The sequence below is a fragment of the Daphnia pulicaria genome, chromosome 4, assembly GCF_021234035.1.
Source record: "Daphnia pulicaria isolate SC F1-1A chromosome 4, SC_F0-13Bv2, whole genome shotgun sequence".
NCBI classification, from domain to species: domain Eukaryota; kingdom Metazoa; phylum Arthropoda; class Branchiopoda; order Diplostraca; family Daphniidae; genus Daphnia; species Daphnia pulicaria.
This window is the reverse complement of record NC_060916.1, coordinates 22,049,398-22,070,808: the sequence shown is the minus strand read 5'-3', so window position 1 is coordinate 22,070,808 and position 21,411 is coordinate 22,049,398. Positions and strand designations below refer to the sequence as shown.

Here is a 21,411-nt window from a genome sequence, read left to right as displayed (position 1 = left end):
AATAGTTTCTTGGAATTGTTTTAATATCTTACAAAATTTTACAAATTCATTATCATTCGTCAATTGAAACTCTTTATTTTCTCCTACTTTTAGAAAAAAAATAAATTGAAAAGATTATTCGGAATGTTCTTATAAATCGATTGTGATAGAATCGATACGTAAATGCTCAACGGAAACGAGTATAGCCAAAGGCTAAACCCGGTAGCTTGTAGTGTGTCATCCAATGTTTATATGTATCAACAGACTCTTTATTTCTTAAAAACTTTAAAAGTGTACTCAGGAATTCAAAATCCCATCTATATAGCACAAGATATCGTCTTCGGACTTTTTAAAATTTACAACCTTATTGACTGATAATTTACGAAGTAATTCCTTTGTTTCTCTATAAAAATCAATGTTGTTGCAATTGCAATTTCAAATGTTTTAGGAATGTGAATGTGTGTTAACTTGTCTCATTGGTATGTTTCAGATCCCAAGACTCACTTTAAATTCGACTATTTACAATGGAAGTTGATGATGAAATGCTTCCTCAAGATGAGGTTGAAGATGCAACAGCAGCGGAACATGAACAAAGTTTTGAAGAAATAAATGAAGAAGATCAAACCTTAGAAGACAGTCAACTAGATGACAATGAGGTGTCTCAAGACCTCTCTCTAGCCAGCCAAAGTTCACATGAATGTGCAAATGATTCAAGTGTTGCATATTCAAATATATTAGACAGGTCCACAGCCTCAAACACTCCAGGAGCAGATGAAGAAGAAAACCTTGATGGTGCTGTGGGTGGTAGACGGAAATACAAACGAAAAGTGTATGATTTAAATGCCACCAGAGAAAAGCTCCCACGTCGTGCCAAAGATATTCCATTTGAAGCTGATCCAGATTTTGTTAAAGTACCCCCACCAGCTCAGCAAAGCAGAGGGAGAGGCAGAGGTCGTGGTCGAAAAAAACTACCGGTTCCCGAGTTGCTTGACACCAGTGCACAATCAGTTGGAGAGAATATTGAGCCTGTATTCAACACTCCGACAAGGGGACGCGGTCGTCCGTCGACCTCTACCGGTAGAGGACGTGGACGTGGACGAACTCCCAAAACTCCACGTGGGGCTGCCCGACCAAGACTCCCAAAGTTCCAAGTTTTAGAAGAAGATACTAGAATGAGTGTAGAAAACTCTTTTAGTGGATCAGCAACGTTCAGTTCTCTCGTTCAGAGTGCAAATGAATCTCCGTGGAAAACATTGAGTACCTCAAGCGCAAAAAAGAAACTGGGCACTCGTGAAATCTTTGATGCCAGTTCGCAAACACCAATTACAGCTGCACAACTAGTGGAATACGCTTGGCCGTGTGAGGATACGAATGCCGAACTGTGGATGGTACAAGAGCAAGTAGTCAACTATTTGTCAATTAAAGGAAACTTCAAAAGAAAATATCCAGATATGAAGCGTCGAGCAGTTGAAATGGTGGAACGGGATTGGCTTCGGGAACGAAACGCAGTTAGTGAAACGCAAGCTAATCTCGGACTTACTGCATTGTTGAGTTGTGAGGTGCTTGATCTCTTTTTCAACTTTTTCCCTGAAAAATACGAAGAATATTTAGCTGCTCAAAGCGAAAAGAAGGAACAAGCTTACAAGTCAAAGACGAAAGGAACTACTCCAGTGGCCACTCCGGCTGCACCAGCCGAGAAAAAGTCATTCGATCCACGTCAGCGGGCTATAAAAGCTGCGGCTAAGTGGAATGTTATGTTCAACAAGGAGCGTGTTGAAGAACGATTGCATTGTCTCGACTTACAGACCTTTACAGTTCAAATTCCAAGGAGGGCGGCTGCGCTCAAGCCAGTCAATGCTCCTTCGGATCCTTATCCAGTAGCAGTGATTCCTGGGCAATTTTCCTCTTTCTTTAAGACTTATAGCCCTTACCAGCTCAATTGTTTACCAATTGGTACAGTTATGAGAGGACCACTGGTTGGTCAGCCAGACATTTCTCAGAGGCGGAAAAGGCGGCCGACGAACGGGTCTTCCACCAGAGCCGATTCCGCTGCTGCAAGTCAGACGGAATCAGATGATTCTAGTTCCTCGTCAGATGATTCCAGGTATTATGAATTCCACTCTATCAAGGGAATCCTCTTAACATGTTATTATCAATTTTAGCTCTGATTCCAGTGACGATGATACCTCAAGTTCCAGCGAAGATGATGACGACGATTCAGACGATGAAGATCGCCCTCAGTACCTTGGACAGCCCGGCATGTGTAAAATTTGTCGAGGTGATAGACGGCGGAACAAAACAGGACATCCCGAGCCTCTCGTCCGTTGCGCCAAATGCCAAGCTGATGGTGTGTTATTGAATTTTGTAACACCTGTAAACAATTACAGCACTGATTTGTTTTAGGTCATTTAACTTGCTGGAATTTGGACATAAGTATGATGCCTCAAGTAGCCGCCTATTCGTGGGAATGTAACGGTATGTTGAAGAAGAGTTTCACATCAAGATTGGGTGATATTTTTAAATCTTTTTCAGATTGCAAGACTTGCGATCAATGCCATGATCCAGCTGACGAAGAGAAAATGTTGTTCTGCGATTTTTGTGATCGAGGATATCACACATATTGTGTCGGATTGCGCAGCATACCAGAAGGGCGGTGGAATTGTCCATTTCGTTCCTGTACTGACAAAGCCCAGGCCAAATTAAGGAAAAAGTGAAAAAATATCAAACGAAAATATTGCACGTGTCGTCGTATAAAAATTGATTTTTGAAATAAAATATACTGTCATTTTTTCAACAATTCAAAAGTGTATGCCACAAACAATAACAGCTTGCCCCGGTTCAAATCCACAAACTGGGATCAAAGTTAATGCAATAGATTTCGGAATTACATCTCTTAACATTTCCCAATTATAACCATTTTGATCAATCTTGTAAAAGATTCTTAGAGCATGATTTTGACCCAAGTGTTGCGCAAGCCTTTGGTAAAGAGTAATCCATTCATTCACATCATTAGGAATATCCACTAAAAGGTAAAAGCATTATTAAATAAATATTGCAACAGAAAAATGGATTAACGTATATACGTACATAACTGACAAATTAAAGCTGTTGCGTCTTCACATTTGGTCACGTACATATGGCCAACTTGTTTTGATGGTGACACTATTGCCGAGAATTTTTCGCTTGATCCTTCAGTCCGGTGAGCCCAAATTTGCCATTCTACCAATGCATTTCTTGGCAAATTGCTAACGATGACAAAAGCAATTGGTTGATCCAAATCACCACCATACTCTCTCCATGTCGCTTTAGCTACAGTTATGTGAACCTCACTACGCACAAAGCACACGACCTTAGAAAAATTGTGTTGGAAATTTAAATTTTTTATAAATAGTAATTATCCTGTAATGCATACTTGTAGGGCGTGGCTAAGAGACATTTCCGTATCCATTGCGCTGAGAACACGAGCAGCATGACGAAGTGCAAGGCGACACTCTGCAAGAAAGTTGGTAGGATTTGGCAGAGTCATTGATCCAGGGATCAAACCGATCTGTCCCGAAACCATAAGAAGATTTCCTATCTAATAACAAATAAAATTCATAAATGTGATGAATGATATTTAATCGGTAAGGATGCCATTTTTATTTATTTTATTTAATAATTTTTTTACACATACTTGGACACATTGGCTGTATGGACCAATATTAGCCGGTGCCCAATGAGATATACTTTGAACGTGCATTGAACGCTTGCGATCAATTGACAAAGTGGCTATGGCTTCAATTATTGCGTAGCAAATAATAGGAGCTTGGACGCAAACTCGCGTGGGTGGATTTAAATCAAAATATTGACTGTAAATGTTATTAATTCGGGGATAATTTGCCATGTCTCTGATATAGAGACAAACAGATAATAGTGCTTTCATACAAGAGCCATGGTTTTCAAGAATTCCTAGAATTTTTTTGGGAAAATAAGGTTTTTGCTTTAATTACTGTCAACTGCAAAAGTAAAAATGTTTTAAACCTTTAAGGGTATTCATCATGATTGTTAAATCAGCTTCTGAATTGGCGATTATTCCCCCGACGAAGATAATACCAGAATTGGTTTTACTGCTTCCGATAAATGAAACCACATCGGCTTTTTCAAGTACATAACGAGAAGAAATTTCTTGAGATGTTTCGTCAAAACAGCAGCTATCCAATTCATTTCGGCAGAAATCCTCGGGTTTTCTTATCGGTTCGACATCATTTGGAACGGTGGATTCCTAGAATTATCATTTTTAATCAACAATATTTGCGTTTGCTTATCTATTAAAACTTGAGTTTTTCAAAATACTTTGTGGGCAAGTGAGAGCTTGGGGAACTTTAGATAAGCTACAGGAGCGAATGGATCCTTAGAATGTGGAACAGTTTCCGATTCTATTCTGAAACAAAAAAAAAAACAATTAACAGAGAATACAACGGAAGGCGAAGGCCCAACGCAACATTTAGAATAAACTCACACAACAATACTTTTTTTGAAAAGTGGGCAATCTAATGTCAAAGTTTCGTATTCGCCTCCTTCGCCACATACATTCAAACCAAATTTAGCCTTCTAATAAAATCATTATAAGAAATTTGTGTTTATGTTACTGTTATTTTGATAAAATTTTATAGGTAATTTGAAGTGCAATACCAGTTTGAGTAGATCATGTTGACATTCTTGGAGTGATTTACCAAGATGTTTTTTAGGATCAAGACCAAGTGCAGCAACTTTAATGAGAATTGAATTCATTCCACTCAAAATCATCTCATTTAGAAGCTCTTCTTGATCACGCTGCCACAAATAGCTCAGAGATGTTAAACCAAGCCTATTGCACCTATTATAGAGAAAATTCATTATTATTAAAATGGTAACAAATGAAATAATCTGTGAAATTCATTTACACGTTTTCTACTCGCACTCTTTGATAATTTGACAGGATGGCACCAACAGAAACAGCTTCAATTGCTTCCATTTCTTTCACATGGGAAAGAAGTCTGTATAAATCTTCCACTTCATCTTCATGACTTTCATGTGTGTAATCTGAACCTTGTTGTAGACTTGTCCCTATGATGGCTTCTCGGTACAGTGGTAAACCAGTTGCTTCTGAATAAAGGTCTATGGCATCATGCCCTACAGTTTGATACATGTAGCTGTCCATTTCATCAAGTGTGGAAATTTTAGATTCATTGGAACTTATTGGTGGATGGAGATTGGCTAGTGCCACAATTTCATGACCAGCAGCTATACATTGCAATATATTGTAACAGCTATCTTTCCCTCCACTTATTAATGCAACCGTGCGCATGATTCCAGAACTAAGAAAATTTTCGGTCTAACTTCAAAGTTGGTTCACAACAAGATAATTAACTAACTCAAGTCAACAGTCAGTGCCGAATGCCACTCAAATAAATATGCAGACGACAGTTTTAGAAACGGAAAGGATGAGACAGAGGCTATCAGTTAGCTATGACCTATTTTTTTTTTTAATTATAGTGTCTCTAACAAAGTACATCAATTTAGTGTAGCAAGGTCCTTCAAACGTTTTTTTGAATTTATTTACATTTTTATTTTATTTTTTAAACGAAGATTATACATTTTCCTGTCGTTCTCATCCATCCAAGTATTTAAATTGGAATTCACGAAATTGCCTAACTTCGTTTGTTGAAAAATAGTTTTTCCAATAAATTATCTGCCAAATTAAAGAGACGAATCCCAAGTCCCAACCCAATCTGAAAACAAATTAAGTGCAAAAAATTGCTGTGTTGTCGGATGTATCATTTTATCGAGTTGGATCCCGGACTTTGAAGCCTTCAAATTATGTTTTAATGTCATAAAAGTAGTAAATAATGCATGAGGAATAGGGTTTTCGATGCCATTTGTTCAATTTTGTACACAAGGAATGGTTTTACTATGAAATTAACAATTTATGTTAACAGCAAGTGAAGCAACATTTAGTCACTTTCATAGAGAAGAAACAAGGGTCTACTCGTTATGAGATTTTCAACAAAGCGGATGTGCTGAGTTGTTAGCCAACCGTCCCCACCCACTGGATTGAAAGTTAGAATTCTAGCCAATAGGAACCTTTTGAATTCCGTGTAGGCACATTTGACTCCGCCTTACCAACTTCTACTCTTTTCATGTGCATTCATTCCTTCTCTTATTTTCCATGTTGATTCATTCGTGTCCTACCAGACCCTAACAGACGACGCGCTGTAGTGTCGAAATATTTTTGAAAGGGGCTAGAAACCAAGTTTGAATATTTCGCGTCATTAGTCGTCCAATCTGCAAGGGAATTGAAGATGGTAAGAGTTAGTTGTGTGTTTTGTGATACATTTAGAGAATTAGTTAATATCGGATTATTCAAAGGTGTCGGCCGAGACAGAGGGGCGAACTATTGGCAACAAGCGATCTAGAGGAGCCAGTCCTAATAACGGACACTATTCGGGAGATAGTGAAGAAGACGAACGCGAAGGAGGAAGTAATATACTTTAATTTAATGTTCTAATTCAAAAATCAACCTCTGCATTAATCCATTCATTCTTAGTAACTTCCTAGTTGTAATACCGAATGTTGCAAAATTCACCTAATTGTAAAATTTAATTTGACAGATGGAGGGATGCGTGTTGGTAGAGATTATCAAGCCCAGATACCACTCTTGACACCATTAGCAGGTAAATGTTTTGGTTTATTACTGGTATAAATTTTGTTAAAGTAATAATTATTGTGAACTTGATGTGTAGATCGCAAACCTGATCAATATGCTGAAAGAGCCCTTCTGGTGTGGTCTCCAACCAATGACATACTGGATGCAAAGTGTAATTTTTTTACCATAAAATATTTTTACAATCCTTTTGTTAAAACTTGTATTGATTGATTTATTAGTGGAAGACTACATCAGTGTGGCTAAAGAAAAGTATGGATACAATTCTGAACAAGCATTGGGCATGCTGTTTTGGCATAAGCATGATTTGGAAAAAGCCTTGATTGATCTTTCCAATTTTACTCCCTTCCCTGATGAGTGGTCAGTTGAAGATAAAGTGCTCTTTGAGCAAGCATTTCAATTCCATGGCAAAAGTTTCCACAGAATTAGACAAATGGTAAATTTTCTTGATACAACTCTTATTGATCTATTACATTACAACTCTCAATTCCTGTTTCTCCTCCGTTTTAGTTACCAGACAAGTCTATCGCTGCTCTAGTTCGTTATTATTACTCTTGGAAAAAAACAAGAGCGCGAAGCAGTTTGATGGATCGTCAAGTCCGCCGTATGGTTACCCAAAGAACTGGAGAAGAATCGAATACTGTTGAGGCTGTTGAACCAGTCGTAGCCGTCGTTGTTCCAAGTGATAGCGATGAAGACAAAAATGATAACGTAATTTCTAAAAAGTTTTCTTCATCTAATGCAAAGTTTTTGTTATCATTGATATTTTCGTTTACAGAAAGATGGAGATTCTGCCAAGAGTCTATGCTTAAACTGTGGGATAAACTGTAGTCAACTTCAAGCTACTGCCAAAGGAGCACTTTGTTCCACCTGTGCTAATCACCTCAAGTATGTATTTTTTTTTAATGATTTAGTTGGGAGAAAAATTAATTATCTTTGAATTCAAGGCGTACTGGTACGATGCGTCCCACAACTGGGCCAATTCGCCGCGACAAGCCTGCAGGACTTGCTTCATCAGGTTAGATTTGTATAAGTTAAGAGTTATTATGCGTCAGTTTACCTTATTTATTACCTTAAAACAGGACGTCACAAAAGAAAGCCTCCTAGGGGAATGTATTTAGATCACGAAGATTTAGTTACATTTTGTGGAGAGTCTGAAATCCAAAGTGACGCTGTGCTGAAAGGAATGAATGGTGAAATAGTTGCTCTCAAGCGCCTGGTTAGTAATAATTCAAATTTTGATTTGTTAGGAAGGGAAATAAAAAAAAATGTCTTAATTCTACAGGTGCAGAAAAATAAACAAGTACTGAGTGTTCTGACGAAAAGAGTGAGTGACGGGCTGTCCTCATGGAAACCACCCGACAACAGCGGCCGCATTAACGCTCGATGGACAAGTGAAGAACTTTTGATCGCAGTTCAAGGTTGGTATTGCAGTTACGATTTCAAACACGATAATTTCATAAATAATTGGAATTTTGTAAAATTAGGTGTCCGCAAATACGGTAAAGATTTCAAAGCAATCGCTGATGTCATAGGTACCAAGAATGAAGCGCACGTGCGCTTGTTTTTTATATCCTATCGTAAGCGCTACAATCTTGATGCTGTTCTTAAGGAATACGAAGAAGAAAACGGACCCATTCCCGAAGATGAAAAGGTATTCAAAATTCTACAGCCGTTGATTTAATTAGAAAGCTAATAAATATGGTACTTAGATGGAATTGGAAATGTCGTCAGGTAGTGAATCAGTCACGCCTACTGGTAGAGGTTCACCGGTCATGTCTGGGACAACTCCTCAAAAATCTAGCTCCAAATCTGTCGCTGTCAGCGCCCCAGCCGCCTCTAAATAGTGAAATTGCCGCATGGGAAACTTACTCTTTCTTTAATCCTCACCAATCAGCTGTAACTGTCCGTAGTCTTCGAAGCCATTGTCTCGCGTCAATTGGTTTCAACATTTAAATTTTTTTCTTCATTTTTAGAATCACAACTAGTTACTGAACTAAGACTTTATGTTGGCTTGGTTACATTCGCGTAGATCAATCTTGTGTCGATTTTTTACGACTTGAATAAACAATGTACTTGCCGTGTATTTGTAACCAGTACTTGTTGAAATGACGTTCGACAATGAGGATGAGAAAATGGATTTTGATTATTTACAAGTGTACCACGATATCTTTACGCGTCAGAGTGGATCTGCAATTAATAAATCAAGTCAATATTATTTTCACGACGTACTTTGTTTTAGATGATTATTTAATTAATGCATGTACTTACAATCTTTGCGTTTGGTTGCCGTTAGAGCTTTACGGATCATTGTCCAGTCTTCCATTATATCGGCATCACTCAGCATGTAAACTATGTAAGGTCCTGTCACAGTGATTGGTTTTCTTCTCTTGTCTTTTTCTTTTGATTCCTTATCATCGCTGCGGAACGGGCTTGATCCAAAACTGTGAAGTGATCGGGATTTTAAGAAGGAGTCGCACTCGAGCAGTCCAACCTGATTTCTGTCTTCTTCCAAACGACGAATTTTTTCATTCAAAGATTCTTTGATCGCATCCATTAAAAGTGCTTTCCTGGACTAATTAAAAAAAAAATCATTGATATTTTTGATCCCAGAATAAATACATAAATAATGGTCATGAGGATAAAGATAATGGAAAAACAGCAGTGATACCTCAAAATCTTGTGTTGCAGCCACTTCTTCAGCCACTGCTTTATTTTTTATGTTCTCTAATCGAAGTTGTCTCAAGATGCCAGCAACTTGAGTTCTCACTGCCACAGCCTCTCTAAGATCAGCTAAAGGACCAAGATATTCTGCAGCTTGCTCTGCCATAACTTCTTGTAGTTTATTTTCAATTTGAGTAATTCTTTCTCGATACAGCCTAATTCAAATACAAAGTGTTATAGTAAACTCATACCGTGTTCCAGACAAATAATTATGACTTACTGTTCTTTGAGAAAGGAGAATTGTTTTTCAAGATCAATCATATCATCAAGGCATTCGCTTCTCCTATTTTCACATTCATCTTCGTCCATTTCAGAACTGTCCTCAGACCCAGAATCTTCACTGGAATCTCCATCTGAAGTTCCTCCTTTGTCGCTGTCGTGAGGAATAGATAAATGATCCATTTCTTCGTGCTCACCTTCTCCTTCACTGTCGTCTTTGTCCCGACCATGGGCGTCATTGTGAGCCACTGGCATTTTCGTTCGTTTTCAAAACCTACCAGCATGCAAACACCAGCCAAGTAGTGATGGATTTGATTACTACGTTTGGTTTGGTAGTTGTAACGATTTTCTCGAAATATGCTTCACCCGTTTTAAGACAACCACTTACCTCAAATAAATCTGGGAAATCCAACAACCTTACAACTTACAAGTCTATATATTTAACAAAGATCAAATATAATTCAAGCAAGAGAATTTTTGTCAGTTTACTTTCGATTATGCTACAACAAGGTCTACCCTACAACAAAGCGCCTCTAGTGGTCAGATGTAAGACTTAACATTCAAAGTTTTTTTGTGTTTTTTTTGTGAACAAAAATCACAGGCTGTGCGGTACGACAGAAAAAATAATTTCCAAAAAATCAACTTGAATTTTGATAATACGTACCAATCGGCCAATCCTAGACGGAAACTCGCGCGTCCAGGGGTCGTGCAACGAAGCGGTCGGTTATTACTCTTCGGGACTATTTTACCCATCTAGCGTGAAATGTTGGAAGTCACATCGTGATTGTTGTTGTTAGCAGAAGACGTATCACATTTGCAGGTAGTGTCAAGCAAGTGAGCAACCGGAAGTGCACTAAAACACGAATTTCAAATAATAGATTCGTGACATCTACATTCTACATTGACCGAAGCAAACAGTTTATGAGAAGCAAAAGTGATCGAAAGTGTTTGATGATTTTCAAATTACTAAGCTCAAAATAAGTTGGTGTTGATTTTAGTTTGATACTTTCTTACTTTACCAGCAGTAGGCTACTCTCAGACTCATCATAATAATTGAAGAATGGATCTAACTGACAATAGCTTGGTTGAAAAATTAACACAGGCAATTGAGAGCATTGTTGGCTGTGGACTAAAACAGCCTGATGAGTCAAAGATGAAAGATATAAAAAAGATTTGTCGGTAACTAAATGTTAAACTTTGATTGCCTTATACTTTACAAATTAAAGTGTTGGTCTCTTAAATATTTGCAGAATATCAGACATTTATGTCAAAGAGGCCTACCAAATTACAATGCACCAACTTAATCAGAAACATTCAGAAGTTCGATTAGCATGTTTGCTTATTTTCAAGGAATTATTTCAAAGGTCACATTACTTTAGAGAACTATTAGTTGCAGATTTCCAGGACTTCTCAAAGTTAGTGTTGGATATAGATGCCAGGTATCCTCTACCACCTCCACCAGCAGCATTAAAGCAACTGAAAGTAACTGCAATGAAAACAATCAAAGAGTGGTATGAAGTGTATGGAGAAGCTTACAAAAAGTTAAAAATTGGATACCAGTATTTAAAAAAAAGTAAAGCTGTTGACTTTGAAGATATGGAAGCTAGATCAGCACAAGAGAGAACAAGAATTCAAGAAAAAGAAGAACGATTGTTGGCATTGAAGCAAATTAAATTAAAAACATTAATGGAAGAATTGGCCAGTGAAGAGGCTGACTTGATAGACTGTATCACACAAATTGAAAATGGGTTTGAATTGCTCTTCCCTGATGAATTTTCTCTCAAGGAACCCAGCAAATGCGCAGGTCCCAGCGATTCGGACACTCTTGATTTCAGGGCTCATGGAATAACCAATAATGCTACTTTCAACCTTGTAATTGAAGTCCAAACTACTCAAACCATCCACGTCACCGAAGATAATCGTGAAATTATCAAATGCGTGCAAGACCAATATCGATTACTCACTAGCCGGTTTTTACCCGCAGTTTTCAAGTGGAATATTACAGCAGCAAAACTTGGAGCCGACGAAAGATTGCAGAAAAAAATTCTTGATTTAAAACTGAAAGTTGAGTTGGCAATAAAAAAGTATCAAGAGCTTAATCTTTCAAGTTGCAGTACTGAACTGGACAGTTCTTCGGAGTCGGATTTAGAAACTGTAGCTGATTTGAACAATTATGAAAACGAAGTTACCGAAGTAATTAGTGACAATAGTGATGAACTTGAAGACAGCACACCGAGATCAATTAGAAGTCCAGCAAAAAAAAAGAAAAAAGTAGACAACGAAAGGAGACTACCTCTCGATATTGATTCTTATGCAAGTTCTCAATCTAATATACCGGTACCAACATTCTCACGGTAGCTGTAATTTTGCCTACATACAAATTTTACTCGTTTTAAATTAGTTGTGTCTGGATAAATATTTAGAAATCCGGTTGAAAGCTACTGGGTTCAAGATCCAGAAAGCGGACTTGCAGCAACAGTGGACTTGGTTACTCACCCGGTAGAGTTAGGCGAAGCTTTCTGTCCAGTCAAATGGTCTTGCCGGGCTCCATTACCCAGTGGAAAACTTTGTCCAAGAAACGATCGAAAAAAATGTCCACTGCATGGGCCTATCGTAGCTCGGGATGAACTGGGTCAGCCTAAAGACCCTTCGTCAGTCCGTTCATCCAAGAAACCATCTATTCCTGATTGGCAAGAGCCAGCTTTACTTGCTGAAATTAAGGTAATTGAGATTATTCAACAACACATCACTTATGGTGACTTTCATATTTTAAATTAGGCTGCTACAGGTGTTGATTTAACCATCCCAACGAAAGGCAAGCGTTTAAAGAAAACCCAATTTCCTAATTTGACAGATGTCAAGGCACTGAACAACACATCAAGATCCCGCCTGGAGAAAAAAGTGCTGAAAAGGTAATTTAGTGAAACCTACCTTTTATAATCTTAAATTGATTATATTACCTTACTTTACAGGAGTACCATAAAGAAGATATCAAAGTAATGATCTTGGACAATAAAGCTTGCCTTGGTGATCAGGGGAATTGCAATTCATTATGTTGGATAAAATTAAGGGCCAAAATGTGTGTCTGTATTACACAACTAATATCCTGAAGTGCAAATCAATAAAACAGAAGTTTTGATAAAGACGCTGTATTAATGCTGTAGACATATTACACATCTTAAGCAGTCAAGATACAGGCTCCACCAACAGACTTAATCTTGGTCTCAGCAATCCTGGAGAAGAACTTGGCCTTGACAATCATGGGCTGCTTGGGGAGGATTCCCTTGCCCAAAACTTTGTAGTAACCCTATCAAAAACAAAATTATTTTAGTAAGATGTTCATCATTCTCAATTCATCTCAACAGAGGACATTAAGAAAGAGGTCCGAAAAGATGTGATGAGAGTGGCTTTTAATCTACTTCCTAATGCACAGCCAATTCTGGCCTTACTTACGACAACTTAAGAAAGTTGCAACAAGTTACAGAATGGCACTTGAATGCAGGAAGAATAATTCAGAAATTTTTTCCATGAACTTACAGCTCGCACACAATCGATGATGGGCACTTTCTTTTCTGGGTGGTCCTTGTATTTCTCCTTGGTTTGCTCTGACACTAAGGTCCACAGCTTGTCAAGGTTGATGGCTGGCATGTGGTGTTGATTCTTGCGCAAGTGGAAGTTCCTCATACCAACCTATAATCAGATATCTTTTTAGTAAGCAATATTTTGTCAAGGAACTTTGTAGCATCATACTAGAGGACATTAAGAAAGAGGTCCAGCATGATAACACATCATCCCAATTGTTAATTTACTTCTCTTGCACCGTCAACAATGGCACAATCTTAGTTCCCCAGAAGGAGAATTCAGATTACATAGTGACACTTAGTGTGCGAGAAGACATAAATACAAATTAATAGAACGCAAGTAACTTACCTTGCCGAAGTAACCAGGATGGTATTTGTCGAAATTGATTCGGTGGTGGTGCATACCACCGGCGTTACCACGACCTCCGGGATGCTTACGGTGCTTTCCTTTAAATTGCAAAAGAAAAGTATCATTAACAGAGGTTTTAAGACACTTATCAACAAATTTGGACATACCGATACGGCCGTGGCCATGGCTGACATGCCCACGAAGTTTCCTGGTCTTCTTCCTGTTGGTCGACTATTCGTGAATAATATAAAGGGCACACATTTAGTAAAGACACAACACGACACAAAACTTGAATGGGCACATGAGGATGGCTTTGATTTTACGAGATATTTACAAGTAAAGAGAATGATATGAAGTTCAAGTACTCACCATGGTATTTCACGAAATAGAACGACGAAGGCTGAAAAGGAGTCGAAGTGGAGTCGACTCGATGAGAAAGACTGAAGTTGATAAGCAACGTTGCCAAGAAGAAAAAGGTGCGTCTCGGACGATTTTAGTAACACTGGCAACGCTGGGTAAATAAATGAATAAAAAAACAAAATTTCAAATGCATCAAAATTAATTTTAAAATTCGTTGTAGGCTAGGCTACAACATACCGCTACTTGGAAAATGTAAAAATCAATAATTGTGGTTAACTTTTGGGTACAGTATTAAGTAATAAGTATATTCGAGAGGTTAATAATATTGGGATGTGCCGTTTGTTTGCCGGCCGGAACTTCGATCCCATGCAGATTTCTTTATTGTGGGGGTCATTTTCACGCTATTAATTGGACTAATGATTTTAATAGTCTACTAAACGCTATTTTCTCCCTTTTAAAAAATGTATCATTCAAGTATTCAACCGTGTAATGAACAAACCAGATATAAGAAACACATGGCTTAAGACTTGAATAAGAAATTATTTTTGGACAGAAGGCCAATCAGATGCAATCTATGAATTACTACGAATTCTTTACGTGACACAACCATTACAAAGGCTTTTATAACCATTTCACAACAGTTAAGGATTGGACAATGGGTGGTTCAAGGAAGATTTGCATTAATTTTATATAACAATTAATGAAGATAATTGATCACCAACTTATATCAAGTTTTTCATTTCAGTTATTAATTTATAGCATAATATTTAGATTATAGATAGCATTAGTATATCTTTGAGAACCGTGTATTTCTCTTAAGTCAATTCACAAGAACCCGAAAGCATAGTATAAATGCTTAAAGATTTAAAACACCACTAGTCAAGGTTTCAAAATTTTACGACTTGCTTCTTATTCCCTTGTTTCAATGCTTTTTTAATTGGTGCTTTTTCAACGACCACGTCTGTGATATCTGCATCAGCTGATTGCTTGCTATTCAGTACACCAACAACAGCTTTTTTATTCATCTTTTCTGGTGCTTCGTTATCATCTTGTGCTCGTTTAGCACCAGGACAGAGTTTAGCCAAGTGAGTTTTGTCACCACATTTAAAGCATCCACCGCCATGTGGATAAATTCCTTTTGCGTTGCTAGGGCAAGTTCGAGTGAGATGACCAGTCTGATGGCAGATGAAGCAGTCCGCATACGTGTACACATCTTCCTTGATGGAACAACTTAAAGAAAAATGTTGAATGAATAAATGTTAGTTTACATAGGGATAATCCGGACTTACTCTCTAACGTTGTGAGTCGTGTCTCCGCATTTATAACATTTGTTGGTAGTCCTTCCTTTAGAAACAGGGCAGTCCCTTTGCATATGACCTTTTTGGCGACATCTAAGACAACGAGTGTCTTTCAGGCGCCTCTGTATAGCTATCATTATCTATAATTTAACAAAAAATTATATAAGTAAATGCAAATTCGTATTAATTTAATTTCAACAAAAAACTTACCCTCGGTAATTCTCGCTCGATTTCTTCGTTCGTTTTACCACTGTCAACAAGTTTCTTGCGAACCTCAACGGATCGCTCTTCTTCGGAGATGGCGGCATAAGATTTCTTTTTGGGAGAACGGTCGACTTGTCTAGTACTGAGATGTTTCATCATGTCATGCACGACAGATTTGCTTAATCCTTCATTGGATTCTTTCTTAACCAATTGGGAATCACTGATTTCATTGTCATCTGTTTCAACTCCATTAGACTCGGCTGTTTTCACCCCTTTCTTCAGAGCTTTCTTTTGTGCCCACTTCAGTCTCTTAGCAAGAGCTTTCGCAGCTTTGGCGTCAACTGCCGAATCTTCGATCACAGTTTCCTTAACTTCTTTACTTTCTGTCTTTTCCTTTGGTGCTTGATTTTCCTTGGATTGAGCTGCTTTCTTTTTTTCCAACTTCTTGGATAAAGTTATGGCTTTTTTCTCATCAACTGGTATGTCTCCAGGTTGCTTTACGGATGCTTCATTTTCATTGGTCGAAGTTTTAGACGGCGTCCCAACCGGAGCAGGAACATCCTTAATCTTAGCTGGAGTCTTAATAGGGGCAGCAGCAGCTCCCTTAGCTGGAGTCTTGGCTGGAGCAGGAGCAGCTTCCTTAGCTGGAGTCTTGACTGGAGCAGGAGCAGCTTCCTTAGCTGGAGTCTTGACTGGAGCAGGAGCAGCCTCCTTAGCTGGAGTCTTGACTGGAGCAGGAGCAGCTTCCTTAGCTGGAGTCTTGACTGAAGCAGGAGTAGCCTTAGCTGGAGTCTTGACTGGAGCAGGAGCAGCTTCCTTAGCTGGAGTCTTGACTGGAGCAGGAGCAGCTTCCTTAGCTGGAGTCTTGACTAGAGCAGGAGCAGCCTTAGCTGGAGTTTTGACTGGAGCAGGAGCAGCCTTAGCTGGAGTTTTGACTGGAGCAGGAGCAGCTTCCTTAGCTGGAGTCTTGACTGGAGCAGGAACAGCTTCCTTAGCTGGAGTCTTGACAGGAGCAGCAGTTTGCTTGGCTGGAGTCTTGACTGGAGCAGCAGCTTCCTTAGCTGGAGTCTTTATAGGGGCAGTAGTTTCCTTGGAAGGTGTTTTAACTGGAATAGCTTCTTTTGCTGGCGTTTTAGCAGAAGCATCTTCTCCTTTAACCTTAACTGGGGTTTTCGCTGGAATGTTATCAATGTTCGCTGAGGACTTAATCGGAGAGGCGTTCGCCTGCTCTTTAGCTTTCTTCTTTGGAGTTTTTTCCGCTTGAGGGGATTTGGTTAATTTTTCGGATACATCTTCGTCAACAACTTCCGCGGCAATTATCTTCTTAGGAGTAACCGATTGTTCGACAACCTTCTTTTCCTTCTGAGCAGGTTGTGGGGTTTTGGTAGCCTCAGTTTTTGCAACCTTGATGGGAGTTTTGGTAGTCTTCAAGATAGATTTGCCACTGACAGGTTTGTTAATGATTGACTGGAGCTCTGCTTTCAGTCTTTCTACTTGCTCTTGATCTGTTTCAGATAAATAAAAATGGCATGGAGTGAATTCTCTTTCAAAGTAGTTAAGAATTAACAAGCAAATTAGTACCTAGGTTTTCATCATCAGAGACAATGTCATCAGAATCATTGCCACCCATGTTGTCATCAGAATCCAAATCATCAGAATCCATATCCATTTCTTCATCTTCATCTTCATCTTCATCAAGTTCAAGTTTGAACTCCTTCTTTCCTTTAGTATTTTTTTGTGATTTCGGTGTTGTCTTGGCATTCAAATTTGTTCCTTTGACAGCTTTGGTAGGAGTAATCGCCTTACTACTAGGTGTTCCAAGCAAAGCATTAGCTTCTACTTTCTTCTTTCTAGCAGACCTGGTTAGAACAGGGCTTGGTTGAGAAAGTTTTCCAGCTGTAAAATAAAGAAAAAGGAATAATTATTTAAATAATCACATGTTAGCAGATATTAGCAAGAATTAACTGTACCTTGTGGAGTGTTAGCATTTTTAGGGGTTTCCATTGCTTTTTGCTTGAGTGGTGTCTTCTTGGCTTTCTTAGCAGATGTTGTGGCCACCAGTGGTGATGTCTCATGGACTGGGCTTTTAAGAACAGCGAGAGATTTAGGGGTTCCAGGCTCCAGCTTGACAACCTTTGGAGTTTTCTTTGGCGTTTTCTTCTCTTTTTTGGGGGTCGTAACGTCCTCATTCTCAATACTGTCCGCTGCGCGTTTCTTCGGGGATACCATTTCAGACCACGGTGTTGGATCTGCACTCACACGAGCATTACATGATTTAGAACCATTTGCTCTTGCGTAACGAGTCATTATTGCGCTGACTGATTATCAACAACAAAACAGCGGTTTCGTAACGTCTCAGTGTATAAATAAAACTTGAATATTAATTAAAATCTTACCAAAATTTGCTGAGAATTTTCTGTGAAAGGAGGAAACACGTGGGTTACTACAGACAGGAATAGTAATGGAGGAATGAAAAACGCGGTCTACAGTTTGTTGCCAGATTGCCTTTTTTTATAACAGTGACAGTCGGTGGTTTCTACATATTTGGCAACCTTGGACTCTGACTTGGATATAAGCAACCACAAGTCCGCAACTAAGTTTGAATCGGCGATTTCATAAGTTAAAATGTCTTTTCAAGAGCAATTGAACCAAAATATTCTAGGGCGAAGACCGTATGTCATGATGAATAATTTACCGAACCATCAACATTCCAATAATCTAATTGTAAATTTGTAATACAGGTATTGCGTATGATAAAAAAAAGTTGTATTTTGAACTAGACATTCATCAAGATTGATCTTTTGGTTACACAGTTATGCAATACACATTTCTTTAAATAGACAATAAAACAACTGAAAAGTTGACAGCACAGGCTCTTTTTTTTTGTTCGCAGTCTGAGTCAATTAGTCGAGTGATATAACATCAGGTGGAGACTGCGATCGTCTATAATTATTTCTGCTGGGTGGAGTAGAGCTATTTGATGGTTGATGCTGAGATGCAGCGCTCGGAAGCGGACGTCCATTTAGTCCATCCCCTAATATAGTGTGTAGTTCATTTGAAGCTATTAGGAATTAAAACATGATGTATGTGAGGAAAACTAAAATGATCATATTACATTAAAAAAGAAAATTACCATCATTAAACATACCTCCGTATGGATAGGACATGTAACTAGAATACGGTCCGTATGGATTTTGCCCGTTAGTTGTTGACGAACTGAATGGAAAGTAAGTAGGACTTCCATAACTGCTGCCGGCCATATAGCTATATGCGTGTGGACTGCTTACTCTGAAAAAAATTCAATTTGGTTCCCGTTTGCTTGGAAATTACATAGGCACTAGATTTGTCGAATGTGTTTTCATAATCACGTATTTAAAAAGTTGCAGATGTTTGCTTTTGAAGTTTGAAAGATAAAAATGAATAACTAGATGCCATTCATTCAAGTTGGCAATTGACAAGAATGAACCGGAAAACTTCATGCAAGTAAGCTGGAAAAAGTTATTGAGAAAGCCCACTACCAGAACAACAACAAAATAATTAGACGGCCAAAGTGTGAAAATGAGTAATAGTACATAAAACCACAGGAAATCATGCTATAAATGTCAGACAATACGAAGGAAATTGCGAAAAAAAGATAAACGAAAACATAAAAGCAAAACAGAGAAGACGATTTTATTGAAACCTGTAAAAAGAACTATTGGAGCGTAGAAATGAATCACAAAAACCATGTTTCTCAATCTCTAGATTAGCGAAGGAATGAATCACAACTTTATAATTATTGAATTGAAGGTGGACCAGCAAATATTGCGGATCAAACACAGATAAACTGAAATAGAAGCATGCCTTGCGAACGTTTCTGAAGCACAAGAACATAACAATTCTCTTCACATCAACATCTAAGCGATAAGAATAGCGAGTTATTGTTTATAATTTAAAGAGTATCATCATCCAAATCAATGCAAGGTGGGGAATAGACTAACCCTGACGCGGATTCAAAGCTTTGAGCTGGTCTAGCGGAGGTATTCGACGTAGAGGAACTCAAACTGCTGTTACTGCTGCCAGTTACCGTGTTCACATTGCTGCTTAGGTTAACAGGTGCTAATAAAGAAATGAGTTAAACAAATCGTCTGGTAAAAAGTACAATCTCGAAATACCATTAGTAACAGTTGTGCTTTCGTCGGCGGAATCGGCGGGGCAACTTGACTGGCTGCCTGAGCTGCGTTGGCGACTAAGCATACGTTCCTTGATGCTCATTAAAGTATCACTGTCCTCTTCACTGTCACTACTTAGTGTCAGGTCGACAACCATAGGAGCTTTTTTCTTGGGTGGTGGACCTTCACAAACTAGTTCCAAATCCCCTTCATCAATAGTCTCCACTTTTGGATTCGTTGGATTTGATGGCAATTCCTCGACAACGTCCAGGTTAACAGAGCTATCTGCATTTTCATTTTCTATGAATTAAACATATAAAATTTAGTTACTACTTGTACAACCTAAAAATGAAAAATTCTAGTTACTCTTTGTTTCTTTTTTAGTTGTTAGCACGGTCCACGTTCCATCTACGTTGAGCTGAACTTCCATAATATCGACGGGAAGAAGAGGAGAGTTAAGTATGTCGGAGAAATAGCCATCAATTGCCAGTTGATCGTAGAGAATGGGTTTGTCACAGACAGGGCAAACCCAGGTGGGCTTTCGTTCGTTCATCTGAAGGAAAAGAGAAGCATCGAAACACTGAAGATGGGAGCAGGATCTTGCTCGGCAAGGCAGCTGCATTCGCATTTTCCCCAGCGGACACACAAGAGATACTTTGAGGGATGTTGTGGCAATTTCGGCATCGGCATCTTCCAGTTTATCTCTGATGAGACCGCGAGTATATTCGGCTGCCCTTACACCTTTAGTTCGTAATCGCTGAAGAAGATCAGTGGAGGCAAGACGCCGAACAACATAAACGGCCAAGACGTATCCTCTTCCTCCGATATCCGACGACCATGTGACATTGATTTGATTTGCCACAGTGGGCGATAGCCTACAAAGTGAAGTTATGTTTACAGGTCTGGGAGGTCGCTTCGGTTCTACCCCTGGTTTGTTGGTTGGAATAGGATTAGGCAAAGTCACAAGTTTGCCATTTACTTTGACTGACAAGTTGGATGGAAAGTTGTCTTCTTGTTCACAGGATGTCTCCAAAAGACAAAACCTCATCTGAATTTGATTTAAAAAGTCTATTTTGGAACCAGGTCTGGCATCTCGTGAACTTGCAATGTCTGTTGCTTGTTGAGGTGTAAGATGAAAGACAAAATTTGTGTCATGATATCTGGAATTACCAGTTGGTACCAAGCTGGAAGGTCGGAGCAGTTCTGCTATTGAATCAAAAAATGGTAACTTCTTCAGACGTACATCAGGATGAACAGGAAATGAAGGTTGAGAAGCACTAGCAGATATGGCTTGTTTCGAAGTGTAACCAGTTGAGTAAGGTACACTACTCGTATGAATGTAAGGGTTTCTTCCTTGAAGGGCAGCTCTCTCCATATCTGAATAATTGCTGGATTTCGATGGGGACAGAGAAGAACTTGATCGTGTAGAGGCACCAATGTAAGGAGGTGTAGTTTCAGCAGCACTTTGTCCCATTGCCACTGTTTGCTGTTGAATAGAACGATACAGTTCACGTACTTTGGCGTTGATTGGAGACGATCTTAGTTTGATTAGTTCAAGAGCTCGCATCTGCAATTCCGTTTTTCGACCTGAACGACTACGGCCAGCAAAACTCAATAACATCGTTAATTCAGATACACGAAAGCTCATCACCATGTTTTTTAACACTTCGGTTTCTGACATTCTCTTACTAAAATTGGGATTGCAACTAATAGATTCAAAGAAAATGTCTTAATCACAAAACATCTCCCTCATGAGTTCCATGCTCCACCACATGAAACACTTGAAACTTGTTATTTTCTTAACAAGCCATCCGTGCCTGCTTTTCTTGTAAAGAAATGTCTGCCGCCTGCCGGCCTTCAGCTA

The 21,411-nt window shown here is 38.8% G+C and overlaps 8 protein-coding genes across 14 annotated transcripts; 3 read left to right on the top strand and 5 right to left on the bottom strand.

The window, feature by feature from the left end:
- The first annotated feature begins 5 nt into the window (after positions 1-5).
- LOC124335878 (PHD finger protein 10-like) lies at positions 6-2,773 on the top strand. Its single transcript, XM_046789368.1, has 5 exons — positions 6-365; positions 470-2,083; positions 2,142-2,326; positions 2,383-2,454; positions 2,512-2,773. Exons 2-5 carry the CDS (start codon positions 504-506, stop codon positions 2,691-2,693), a joined length of 2,019 nt encoding a protein of 672 aa, XP_046645324.1. The 5' UTR covers positions 6-365; positions 470-503; the 3' UTR covers positions 2,694-2,773.
- LOC124335879 (diphthine--ammonia ligase-like) lies at positions 2,698-5,742 on the bottom strand. The gene is made up of 9 exons (XM_046789369.1): positions 4,902-5,742; positions 4,651-4,834; positions 4,478-4,569; positions 4,312-4,399; positions 4,000-4,240; positions 3,653-3,927; positions 3,392-3,556; positions 3,067-3,328; positions 2,698-3,001 (listed from the first exon to the last, which is right to left on the bottom strand). The coding sequence occupies exons 1-9, from the start codon at positions 5,303-5,305 to the stop codon at positions 2,778-2,780; spliced, it is 1,935 nt and encodes a 644-aa protein (XP_046645325.1). The 5' UTR covers positions 5,306-5,742; the 3' UTR covers positions 2,698-2,777.
- Positions 5,743-6,180: 438 nt separating this feature from the next.
- Positions 6,181-8,747, top strand: LOC124335883 (REST corepressor 1-like). Its single transcript, XM_046789373.1, has 12 exons — positions 6,181-6,302; positions 6,367-6,478; positions 6,609-6,671; positions 6,741-6,815; positions 6,883-7,097; positions 7,172-7,372; positions 7,440-7,549; positions 7,609-7,679; positions 7,744-7,880; positions 7,947-8,082; positions 8,149-8,315; positions 8,374-8,747. Exons 1-12 carry the CDS (start codon positions 6,300-6,302, stop codon positions 8,506-8,508), a joined length of 1,425 nt encoding a protein of 474 aa, XP_046645329.1. The 5' UTR covers positions 6,181-6,299; the 3' UTR covers positions 8,509-8,747.
- LOC124335884 (breast cancer metastasis-suppressor 1-like protein) lies at positions 8,726-11,066 on the bottom strand. 4 transcript variants are annotated; one of them, XM_046789378.1, is made up of 5 exons: positions 9,993-10,151; positions 9,606-9,878; positions 9,333-9,540; positions 8,933-9,236; positions 8,726-8,851 (listed from the first exon to the last, which is right to left on the bottom strand). In XM_046789378.1, exons 2-5 carry the CDS (start codon positions 9,857-9,859, stop codon positions 8,841-8,843), a joined length of 777 nt encoding a protein of 258 aa, XP_046645334.1. In that variant the 5' UTR covers positions 9,860-9,878; positions 9,993-10,151; the 3' UTR covers positions 8,726-8,840. The 4 variants fall into 4 exon arrangements, with proteins under 4 accessions (XP_046645334.1, XP_046645332.1, XP_046645333.1 ...); XM_046789376.1 differs by lacking the exons at positions 8,726-8,851; positions 9,993-10,151 and adding exons at positions 10,269-10,357; positions 10,979-11,066 and having other exon boundaries at positions 8,916-9,236; XM_046789377.1 differs by lacking the exon at positions 8,726-8,851 and having other exon boundaries at positions 8,916-9,236; positions 9,606-9,922; positions 9,993-10,171.
- LOC124335882 (UV-stimulated scaffold protein A-like) lies at positions 10,370-12,747 on the top strand. Of its 2 annotated transcripts, XM_046789372.1 has the most exons (6): positions 10,370-10,538; positions 10,630-10,783; positions 10,855-11,958; positions 12,028-12,325; positions 12,383-12,516; positions 12,577-12,747. In XM_046789372.1, exons 2-6 carry the CDS (start codon positions 10,665-10,667, stop codon positions 12,602-12,604), a joined length of 1,683 nt encoding a protein of 560 aa, XP_046645328.1. In that variant the 5' UTR covers positions 10,370-10,538; positions 10,630-10,664; the 3' UTR covers positions 12,605-12,747. The 2 variants fall into 2 exon arrangements, with proteins under 2 accessions (XP_046645328.1, XP_046645327.1); XM_046789371.1 differs by having other exon boundaries at positions 10,371-10,783.
- LOC124335886 (60S ribosomal protein L27a-like) lies at positions 12,738-14,028 on the bottom strand. Its single transcript, XM_046789379.1, has 5 exons — positions 13,904-14,028; positions 13,702-13,765; positions 13,535-13,632; positions 13,142-13,294; positions 12,738-12,911 (listed from the first exon to the last, which is right to left on the bottom strand). The coding sequence occupies exons 1-5, from the start codon at positions 13,904-13,906 to the stop codon at positions 12,783-12,785; spliced, it is 447 nt and encodes a 148-aa protein (XP_046645335.1). The 5' UTR covers positions 13,907-14,028; the 3' UTR covers positions 12,738-12,782.
- A 654-nt stretch (positions 14,029-14,682) lies between these two features.
- On the bottom strand, positions 14,683-17,906 carry LOC124335877 (neurofilament heavy polypeptide-like). The gene is made up of 6 exons (XM_046789367.1): positions 17,793-17,906; positions 17,367-17,645; positions 16,978-17,292; positions 15,403-16,901; positions 15,184-15,332; positions 14,683-15,124 (listed from the first exon to the last, which is right to left on the bottom strand). Exons 2-6 carry the CDS (start codon positions 17,623-17,625, stop codon positions 14,782-14,784), a joined length of 2,565 nt encoding a protein of 854 aa, XP_046645323.1. The 5' UTR covers positions 17,626-17,645; positions 17,793-17,906; the 3' UTR covers positions 14,683-14,781.
- A 239-nt stretch (positions 17,907-18,145) lies between these two features.
- Positions 18,146-21,408, bottom strand: LOC124336791 (E3 SUMO-protein ligase PIAS2-like). 3 transcript variants are annotated; one of them, XM_046790583.1, is made up of 5 exons: positions 19,914-21,408; positions 19,551-19,847; positions 19,377-19,494; positions 18,530-18,684; positions 18,146-18,457 (listed from the first exon to the last, which is right to left on the bottom strand). In XM_046790583.1, exons 1-5 carry the CDS (start codon positions 21,226-21,228, stop codon positions 18,300-18,302), a joined length of 2,043 nt encoding a protein of 680 aa, XP_046646539.1. In that variant the 5' UTR covers positions 21,229-21,408; the 3' UTR covers positions 18,146-18,299. The 3 variants fall into 3 exon arrangements, with proteins under 3 accessions (XP_046646539.1, XP_046646540.1, XP_046646541.1); XM_046790584.1 differs by having other exon boundaries at positions 18,545-18,684; XM_046790585.1 differs by having other exon boundaries at positions 18,146-18,430; positions 18,545-18,684.
- Positions 21,409-21,411: the final 3 nt, after the last annotated feature.